The sequence below is a fragment of the Lissotriton vulgaris genome, chromosome 8, assembly GCF_964263255.1.
Source record: "Lissotriton vulgaris chromosome 8, aLisVul1.2, whole genome shotgun sequence".
Classification (NCBI taxonomy): Eukaryota; Metazoa; Chordata; class Amphibia; order Caudata; family Salamandridae; genus Lissotriton; species Lissotriton vulgaris.
The window spans coordinates 1,513,439,307-1,513,450,180 of NC_141696.1; the positions used below are offsets into that span (position 1 = coordinate 1,513,439,307).

General features: G+C 45.0%; 1 protein-coding gene across 1 annotated transcript; it reads right to left on the minus strand.

Annotated features, from left to right (window-relative positions):
* Positions 1-1,172: 1,172 nt before the first annotated feature.
* Positions 1,173-10,053, minus strand: LOC147699061 (stefin-C-like). Its single transcript, XM_086933551.1, has 3 exons — positions 9,849-10,053; positions 4,813-4,914; positions 1,173-1,441 (listed from the first exon to the last, which is right to left on the minus strand). The coding sequence occupies exons 1-3, from the start codon at positions 9,918-9,920 to the stop codon at positions 1,313-1,315; spliced, it is 303 nt and encodes a 100-aa protein (XP_086789677.1). The 5' UTR covers positions 9,921-10,053; the 3' UTR covers positions 1,173-1,312.
* Positions 10,054-10,874: the final 821 nt, after the last annotated feature.

The window sequence follows — 10,874 nt, forward strand, 5'->3', positions numbered from 1 at the left end:
TTCTGAATGAAGAACATGGTAGAAGGGGAATGGGATGTATCTCACACACACTGAAGAGAGAGGGTGAGTGTGGCGCGAGGGGAATGCCCATTTACCTGGGTTGTACCCCTCCCAAATGCTGATGGGACATGTGTAAAGGTAATGCCCATTCACCAGGGATGTACCCCTCACAGCCGCTGATGAGAGAGAGATGGTGGGATGCGGCACAAGGGCAATGCCCATTCAAATAGGATGTATCCTTCCCAGATGCTGATGAGAAAGAGGGTAGGGCACGGCAGAAGGGGAATGTCCATTCACCTACTAAGTACCTCTTAATATATCTTGGAACCTTAAGGTCATCTCCCACCCCCAAGAAGCACCAACCCCAGGAGCAGTATTTATACTGTGCTTACCTATATAAAAATAATTATCTACTTTCTTCCAGAAGACCAGTTTTTCTAGGCAAATCCATGTAATATGATAAAATACCCCCTCACTCCCCCCCTTCCCCTCTAAAGCACATTAATTAGATGATGCCTAAACATGGCGAACTATTGTCTAGGATATTGCACTTGTTGTAATATTTTGACGTTGAACCAGCAAGTACCACCCTCATGTCTGCCACCCTAGGGCGCATCAATGCCGCTCACCAGATCTAAAACGCCAAGTGATCCTTTCGTATTATGAGAACATGATGCCTTAATAATTAGTGCTGTACATATCATGGATACTGGTATATATTCTTCTTGAGAGAATTAGGCTCTACTAGTGTCGAAGCCGACATTTCTACCACTCAGACAACATATTACCCGAGTGCATGACTCCGGTGGCAGCAGCTACTAAATTTAGACCTGGGTATTTTGTATTCTTAGCATATTTGAGTAAAGGCCCACATCTCATCTACACACCAGACATACCATACAGCTCACAATGGAGTTTTCTTATAGATTTTCTCCTTCCATCCCTTCTCCCTGTTTGCAACTTTCCATACCCAGATCACTCCCATAAGTGAGCCAAGATCCTGCCTGCAGCAGGCCAGGTGTAAGGCATACTAAAGCCAAATTCAAAATTTGTAGCAAAGGGCAGCATGCATATTTCTGGAGGGTTTAAGACACACCTTGTAGGGTTTCGGACGTACACAATGCAGGATTTCAGACACACAATCGTTTTTTCAAGTTTTTTCACAAAGTATCTATCAAAGAGTGTACTTTTTATTTGATATTTACATTACAAACACAAAGTCAAAAACGTAAAATATTCCTTTGTCTTCTGAGTGTTGTGGATCACGAGGTGGATGAGTGTCACGCCAGATGGACTGAACGGAGATAATGATTCAGAAGGAGGCGATGGGGTCTTTCAGGGTCTTTGACAGCTGACAGCCCTTCATGGCAGGTGCTGCATGCGTGTGAGGTAGTGCTACAAAAATCTTCACATGTATGCATTTTTTGTCACCAACATCGATCTGCAAGATTAGAGAAAAAGGCGACATCTGAATAGATGTTGAAGCAGCGACATGATGTACACTTTTTAAAGCATAATTACAGCAAGCAGTAGCTTTCTTTCACCACCAGCAGCAAGTGCTGGTAATAGAACATTCCCCTTTGAATATAAGCCACACTGAATGTACAGCTATGTTAAATCACTAGGCGTATGTACCTGGATCTGCATTTCATCACTGGCCCTTGGAAAACCCCATTCTTCCCTCAAAGCGGGAAGATGTACATTGACCTCACTACAAGGTCAAGGCCTTTGACTAGTTCCATGTGCTGGTAGACATGATACTCTCAGTGGTGTGGGATTAGTGGCTTTGAGGAGACCTCCTGCCCAACAATTGCACACAGTTGAAAGAGAACCCCTTCCCTCCCTCCAACCATCATTTTCTAATGGCTTAAATGAGAAAAGGTCTAAAATTGGGGCCTTTTCGTGGACAAGCCTGACCGCAACCACTATTCAGCTCACAGTCACTCTCAGTTTAGTAGCAACAAGAAATGTGTGGTTTGCCCTGGGAGTGACTTTCGCTTGTGCAACTAGACAACATTGCACAAAGTCCTGCTATGCAACTATCCCGGTCTTTGACCTGGAGACGGGTACTCCAATGGCCTTGCTTACCCAGGACCATACAAGCATATATCCCAGTGCTGAGCTCTAACACCAGTCCTCCAAATCATAAGCTAAATGGCAGACACATTTAAGTGGGGCCTATTCTATCCCATAGTAAGTAAAGCAGCGGAGGCCCTAAAAAGCAAATTTAAAAAAGGGCATGATTGGAGCACCATTGTGGGTGGCGCGCTAGGCACCTGCATATATTGGTCCTGTTGAGATGCTAGTCCTGTTACCAGCAGACACAGCCCTGGGGCACAGTTAATTTAGGAGTAGGAAAATCAGGCATAAATAGCATGAGAAATTCTTTTACTAATGTCATTGGGTGTACATCATTAGGGATATCAGGTAGGTAGCTGTAGACAGTGGGCATATTTGTTGATCTGCTTAAAAAATAGGAGAAAGGGAATTCAGTGAATGATTGGGATAAGGGGGTAGGAAGAGAGGGCAGGCCCAATTGAAAGGGTGGGAGATAAAATGGCAGACGTTAGGTATGTTATGTTATGTTATGTTACGTTAGCTGTACTTATATAGCACATGGCTACCCCAACATCGGGGTTTCCTAGCGCTAGCGGGCAGGAGACCAGGGAAAATGATGCTTGCAGGATGGAAAGACAGCCAGGTATAGTCTGTTTCTAAAAGACCAGGGAACAAGGGTGCAGCATGCATGCATAGCGTGCGCTAGATGGATGAAAACAACCACGTTTTGATCTGTTTTCTAAATGCCCAGTGGTTGTGTGTGCTGCGTGCCATGAGAGGGATAGAGTTCCATAGGGCTGGGGCCTCTTGAGATGGCGCCAGTTGCAGATGTTGCGGCAGTCTATACGTGTTCAGATCGTATTTGATGCAAGAGGGCATTGGCTCATACGGGTTCTTTACAGATCTTTAAGACAAAGTCTACTTTCAGATCACCTGCACCTTTTGCACCTTCTGAAACGGCAGCTCTGTGGGTCAAACCTGCTTCAAAAGGACCAAAGAGTGGACTCCCTGCAAGCTACAGGTTAACAGAGCTCACCAGGACCATCACCACATGAATCCCCAGCCTGGGGTACTACCAGTGGATTTGTAAAGGTTTTGTTCAAGTGGATTGTGGGGATTGAAGTCTCACACTTTTAAGGACCCTCATGGAGATTCCATAACCTTGGATTGTGTGTTGGACACTTTGGGATCCGCAAGAGGAACTTCAGAAAGGAGTTCTAATGGAATTAAGCCTACTGGAGGGGGCTGCACAAGACTGGTGAGAGATCCTCCAGAACAATTGCTAAATGTGGCTTTGTCCCTGTCAGAGGCAACACAATGACTAAAAGGGGCACTATTGGTTTTTAAGCAGTAGAAGTGACGGATCTTTAATAATTCATATCTCTGGTTCCCTACAGTGGATTTCTTTCATTTTGGTGTCAGTTTAAAGATAAGCATATTTCCTATTTTTATAAACTGGTGTCGGATTTTTATTGTATGTGGTGTATTTTAAATATTCAGTAAATAGGTGTTTTTAAAGGCTTTACATACCTGTCTTTGAAGTTAAGTCTGCCTGCTCACAGAATAGCTACCAAGGGTTGAGCATGGGAATAATTTTCTAAGACCTATTCTGAGCCCTATATTGTGTCAGTGGTATTTTTGCCAGTGGTAAATGCATACCTGCCACTACTAGTAATCCACTTTCCAACACTTACTATAATACTTAAACCATTTTTAAATGCACAATCACACTGGATTTGAGTGCTCCACATAAGATGGCATGTTCTACCATATCAAAAGCTGCAGAAGAATCTAGAGCAATGAGCAGTCAAGCATATCTATTGACCATTATATGTAGCACGTCATTTTAACATAGCTTGCTACCATCCCCACTCCTGAAACCTGATTGGTGGATTCTTCTGCATCGTCGTGAAGCATCAGTTTGTTGTCCTGAAGAATATGCATGCTTGAAGTGGGAGCCAGTGAAGTTTGATCAGCATATGGTGATGCTATCACACTTCAAGTGAGGAAGTGCTACCACCTCGCGGGTTAAGGAAAGAAAGGGAGTTCTGCATGAAGAGTGTGGCCTTGGATAGGAGGAAGGTCCATGTCTTCTGCTGGAATATAGTTCAGCTGGAAACTGGCTGCATGAATCAGAGCCACTTTTATTTTTTAAAAGTTCCCCCCGTAAAAGGTAATATATAAGGCTTTGTCATATCAAGGTGAGAGAAGACTGACATTGTATCGTAAGCCTGACAATAATTTTGGTGCTGATGCTTTCAAATAGCAGAAATTTCTTCAGAAGTCTAAAACGTGAACATCTATTTGCCGCTCACCTTAATTTTAGTTGCAATTGAGAGATGTAACACAACTCAAAAATGACATGCACCTTGAGATTGATCTGAGCTTGCAGCTGAGATCAGGGGCCATCAGGCTACAGATTACATTTAAAGCTGTGGTCTTCAAAGACACCAGTTGATGGACTCAGGAGATATACTTTAGGAAGAATACGAAAGGAAGTGAATTCTGCTGTATGACTGCCTAGAGAGGGTGTCTAACAGCGGCACACAAGAGTCGCGCCAGAGTTTGAGCATATCCACACAGGATAATTAGCGAAGAATTAACCTAAATGTACATCATTTACGTAGTCAATGGTATCCTGATTTCTGGCATGGACCGGTTCCTCTAGGACCTACATTTGGCACTGCTTCCCTAGCTTCACCCAAGTCACACATCTGAGGGCTTTGTGTGTGATGCCCATTTCTCTGATTTTACCTTCACAATATAATTTGTTCCAGCGACAGTTTGGCAGATGAAAGAGACAGCTTTATAGGTGCTGAAATTTATCCCCACCTTCTTCTGTACTTCAGATTTTACCTAAAAGAAGAAAAAAGAGAAACATTCCTTGTAATTGCTGACATCTCATTGCTTCTAGAACTCAAAAACTTGCACAGGATTACAACAGTACCTCAATAGGAAGCAGTGAACCGGACCATGCTCGGCTCCCTGATAGCGCTCATTGGTCAGGGACAGAAACACAAAATGTAGTGTCTTATCAGCGCAACTACAGCTGAGCTTTATCCTTAGCAACTGCTTGCTTTTGCTGCCTGTTAATAGTTTATAGAGAAAGCATGCTTCCTTAAAGCTAGCCCTTCCCTGGGGAAACAGCACCCGATCCCCAAAATATTTTGGTTGTGTCAAGATCTTTTGCCACACTCGCCAGGAAAGGGTTAGCGTTAAGGGTTAAGATCGCAGTTTAAAAAAAATATTTTAAGCAGCGGCGGTGATCTTTAATTGTGGTATGTGCATCTCAACAAACTTTAGTTGTATAAATATTTTTGTTAAACAGCAGGCACACCATTCCTGCCATTTTCATTTTGCGCCCCACTCTCTCCCTTTCAAAACAGCTGCCCCATGAACGTGCAATTTGACAACCCCCAGCATGGTGGCGTCAAGTCGATAAACCCCCGCAACATTAAAAGTGCTTGGTGGTGTTTCTGCCTCTTCTAGGGACATCCCCAAGCTGAAACAGCAACAACACCAACACCAACATGTTTAATTTTAGTTGGGACCACGGGGAGAGTGCTAGGGCCCTGCAGCCACAGCCATCTTCCCAGCAGCGGGAGTCGTCATGGTTAGGTCTCGACCTACAGCATTGCTTTAGCAATGCATATTTGTCGAGATTCTAGTAAGGCTTTCAAAAGTCTACCCAAACTGCCTGCGGATCGGGTACAGTTCATGTGAGCCAGGCGCGTGCACATCCCAGCCACATCGCACATCGCACACCATTACCATTTGTCTGAGCCTCGGCATCAGACTTCAAAGGAAGCCGCTCCCCCGCCCCCCGCAGACTTGTTTACCGAGTTCCACTGCTGATAAGCGTTACGAATAGGCAGGGACCGCCACCATTAGACATTACAAGCTGGCCAACAGACTTTTGTTGAACAGTCACAAAACTCGCCACTGCTTACGGGACTAAGGAATTGAAGGACTTTTGGCATTCTATACGCGGTAAGACAAGACCTCTGTCGGTTCTTTATTCCGACGGAAATGGCACGCGATGTTCAGTACTTTGTTTAAAGTCACATTTGTTGCCTTGAGTTTTAATTCTGCTTACGATCACACACTGATGTGACGTTTATTACTTTGCCAAAGCCACACATCCCGCACTGAGTTTTAACTTCACTGACGAGCACACATTGACCGATATGTCTGTTTACGAATCTAACAACATAACTAATTTGTAGACACCATGTTTTTTCCGCTTGTTATTGATGGCTTTTTAAACAACATTACTTTGCACGCTGAGACTTTTAGTTTCAATGTTCCTGTTTCCCATGAAAAGTAATACATGTATAGCAGTATGCGAAGTGAGTACTTTTTTGGCTAAACAGAAGTCCAGAATGACTGACGGTGTTACATTGGTCTCCATAAGAAACATTCCCTCCAGGAGGACGCCTTCAAGCCCATCACAATTTAGCTAATGATGGTAGTGCACCTAGTATCAAGGATCTGTCTCTTAATCCTCCACTGCTTGAGGCGTCTCAATCTAGACCCAAGTGGGTCTTTGTTATGTGTGATCTCTTCAGCTGTTCTATATTCGCTTTTAAGCCATCCCTTTGCATTTTAGGACTTGTAGTTTCGTGTTCCCCATTAGAGAAATAAGCTTAGTCAGTCCACGGCCTTGCAATTGAATCTTAAAAAAAACATTTACACGCACTCCCCATTAGGTATATAAATAACTCTAGCATACCAGGAGCCAGTTGGGAGCTATATGTATATACCTTAAACCTCATGAGAGGTCTCTGCCAGCATTGGAGGCTTTCTTTGTCCTCCTCTGACCTCAGGGGTCCCCCTCTCTGGCATTGAGTGAACTGACTATACCCCTGCCTCCTCAGAGCCCCCTGTATTGCAGGCTTAAGGTGCTGACACGAACTCTTTAAAATGAGAGTTCCTTTAATCTCACACCTGGGAGACAGAGTGGTTGTCTCATTTTATCTATGGAGGGATCACCGTGATTCACAATGGGAGGGGGGCTGTCTCTGTCACTCTCACTAGTAAGGCATCTGTGTCCAACAAAGCAGGGGCTAGCTCCAGTATTTACTGAGGGTGGCTGTCCACCCAGGAGTTCCCACTGTCTCATACTGGAGGAGGCTGTCTCAGCCCTCTTATCAAGAGAACCCCTTCTCCCTTACTGGCCAAGAAAACTACTGCCAGCCAGAGATAAGTCCCTGTCTGAGGCTGCCTCTGTCTCATTAAAACAACATGTGTGTCTGTTGTCTATTTCACGCTAGCTAAATCTTCATGTACATCAATGGATCGAATGAAATAAGATGCCCCTCAGTGGCAGGTCCTGTCAGCTTCTGTCTCTCAGTAGTAGAACCTACTACTCAGTGGGAGGCATGCGCCTTACTGGCAGCCCATGCGTCTATCTCCCACTCAAAGGGTCTGTCCCACATTAGCAGTAAATGTTCCTCAGTCCTAAAGGCTGCCTCTTGTTCTTCCTGGTAGAGTCGCTCACAAGCCTTTTTAACAGGGAACGAATGACCCGGTCCGTTGCTGGCAGCAAAGTTATCCCTCGCACCTACAGCATGTCCATTATTGGCAGGGGAGGAGCGTGTCCCAAACTGGCAAAGCCTACCTCTGACTCTACTGTCAGGGTCCACTTAGCGGTATGGTATGTCCCTCACTGGCAGTACGTATCTCTGTCCCTTATTAGCAGAGCCTGCCTCTGTCCCTGATTGGCAGAGCCCGCCTCTGTCCCTGATTGGCAAAGCCCGCCTCTGTCCCTGATTGCCAGGGTCTAATTCTCACTAGTAGTGACTTCCTCTTTCCCTTGTTGTCAGAGTCTATCCCTCACTAGTGGAGACCCGTGGGCATTACGGAGGCCCCTGCGGGTGCATTGTATGCCCAACCCTTCAGGGTCCCCAACTCTTTAGGGAGCCCCCATTCAGCCTAAGGCTAATGAATATCTATGAAATAAGCGAGCCTCCGATGACCGTCCGCATCTCATTCTGCAGGGGGGGGCAATTTTCTACGCTAATCTTCAAAAAAGTTATTCACAAAAGTTTAAGCCATTACCATTATAAATTACAATAACTTTTATTTAAGTATTAATTATTTAAAAAAATTAAAACCCATTGTTATTTGCAATATCAATACATCCAAGTCACGTAAATACAACACATATTGCATTACAAATGCTATAGGTGTCACATTTGCGAAAGTTATAACTATTGGCATTGTAAATGACAAAGCTATTAATTTCGCTATTTTCAAAACAAACACATAAATAAAAAATGTGTCATTTACAATACCAATCGCTCAAACTTTCCTAATGGAAGACCTATTGCAAATGCTTGCTTTTCTTAAGTGGGTGCCCCGGTGCCCATCTGGGTCACTCACAACCACATTTCTGTTGGGTTTGGGAGGGAGCCCAAGATCCCAGCAGCCCGACTGGCTCCAGATGTTGGAGCCCGCCACTTTGTTTAATTACAGGTGGGTGCCCCGGTGCCCAAGCAGAGCACCCTCTATACAGACTACTGTGGAGCTGTGAGGGGGGGGTCACCCTTCACTGAATAACATTGTGTTCTTTGAGTCAAGGCTCCTCAACCCACTTCAGAGGACATGAGTAGAGCTCTCACTTAGGAGGTGCTGGCCAACATCTGTGCTCCTCTGGTGGAGGCGAGAGTGGGCGAGGTCATACGGACCAGGCACATCTACTTCCTCCGTTCTTCATGAGGGAATTAGCAAAAATTGTAAAACGTGGGGTTCCTTTGTTTTTGCTTGAGATTTATTTATTTATTTGAAAAGTTTTATATAGCGCTGGCTAGACCCGGAGGTATCAGAGCGCTTTACATGAGGTAGGACATTATTGCAGAACATTGTTACATAGTTACATGAGTTGCTGGAGCGTCACATAACATAGAAAAGGAAACAGTATAACAATGATACGATGAACTTCCCTTGATATAGGCTCAGAAGCCCCATTCCTAACGCATCTGTAAAAATAGATAATTAGAGGTTCTTTCACCCAGGTCCAAACTGTTTTGACAGAGATATGGAGCCTTTATTCGCGGTGTGCAAAATTGCAAACATTTATTTTGGTTTGTTCTATTTAAATTTTTGCATCTTCACAAAGACTGCAATGATATTTGGCTTTCATATATTTGTATAACAATTGGCACTTTCTGCGACCATTTAAATTGGATCTACAGACTTATACAACACTGACAAATTGGTTCTGCATACAATATACTTTGCAGAAAACAATTGCTCCGTCAAAGGTACAACTGCAGAGACATGTCCTGCGTACATCTGCCAGCGGCACAGGAGAGCTCTGGACTGAGTAAACTTGCAGAGAAAAATGTCCGAGTCCAACTAGACCCGCAAGTATCTCACTCTCTGGTGAAAAGTGACCTGGCAATGAGAGAGCAGAAAACAGCTCAGGCGGCGAAGGGGAAGCATCACTCAGGGTGAAAACTAGGAACTGTGCAAAACTTTGCTTTAGAAAGAAAACTTTGCACACCCCTAGTATTCAATTAAGTTAAACAAAGGGGAGAGGATGTGACGTACCAAACAGAGCTGCCGACCTTGGAACTGGGAACCGGGTTCGAATCTCGGCTTTGGCTCAACATCCTGTGATTCTGGGCAAATGACCTAATCTCCCGTGCCTTCAAACAATGAATGTGTCCTTGTGTGACGTAACAGATGCTCATGTAAAGCGCTGCAATACCTCCGGGTCGAGTTCTCTATATATAACATTACACACAATAAAGAAATGAAATAAAAGTCATTGTTTGGCGTCTTACCTGGTTACAGTAGGTTTGGATTTCAGGTGTAGCTTTCTGCTCGTCCGAGAACCCTCCTGGCATGTGAAACATGGCTGCCGATCTCGTCTCGGGCCGAAGAGGTGCGCGGAAGCTGAGCAGGGAAGGCACGGATAGGAGAGACGCTGGGGGTGCTGGAGTGTGGAAGGCGCAGCTCTTATATACCTGGACCGAACCCTTCTCGGCGCATTCCGGGCCCTGCACTCTCCCCGGAAGCTTTCCTCTCACGTCCCAACCTGCTGTCTGCTGTCTGGTGCCACTGGTTCTACCAGAGCCCCAGGCAGAGACCCACCTTTCTGGAAGATTCCTTCCAGGGTGTCAAACGGATTAACTTTTCAAGGGAGAGACGTTCTTGCTCAATTCTGCATCCCTAGAGGTTAGTGTTGCAACATTTGACCCCCCACCCCTTGGGCAGTGTATGTTGATCAACACAAACCCCACCAGAGGCCATAAACAGCATTAGTCAGAGCTCTGAACCAGAACCAAAGAGTTGTGGTTGTCTAATTCAACTCTAGATGTGCCCTCTGAATCTGAGGAGAAAGGATGGATGGTGCCCCCAGGCCTGTAGACCCACACCCGCCATCTTAGCAAGATATCATGGTATAACCCCCACCTCGGCAAGCATGACAAGCACGCATGTGCTCAGAAACCTTTTTGTTGACATGAGTGAGACACAGAGTGGGCACCCTCCCATGATTTGATTTGATTTGTGGATTTATATTAGGGGTGGGTGGAATTTGCGGAATTGCGTTACACAAATCTCCGCGAAATGGTAAAAAATCACAGCGAACATGCGAAATTGCTTGTTCGCGATGCTTTTTTCCTGTTCGCAATAACTGTTTGCGTGCTTGGGGGGAAACACGCATTTTGAGAACGCGAACAAGCAAAACATTTTGCGAAGTTGCGGAACGCAGAATTTTGGGCAATTTCGCGTTCTCCGCGGAACGCGAAATTAACCAAATTCCACAAATTCCGCAAGCGGAACGGAATTTACCACCCAGGCCTAAT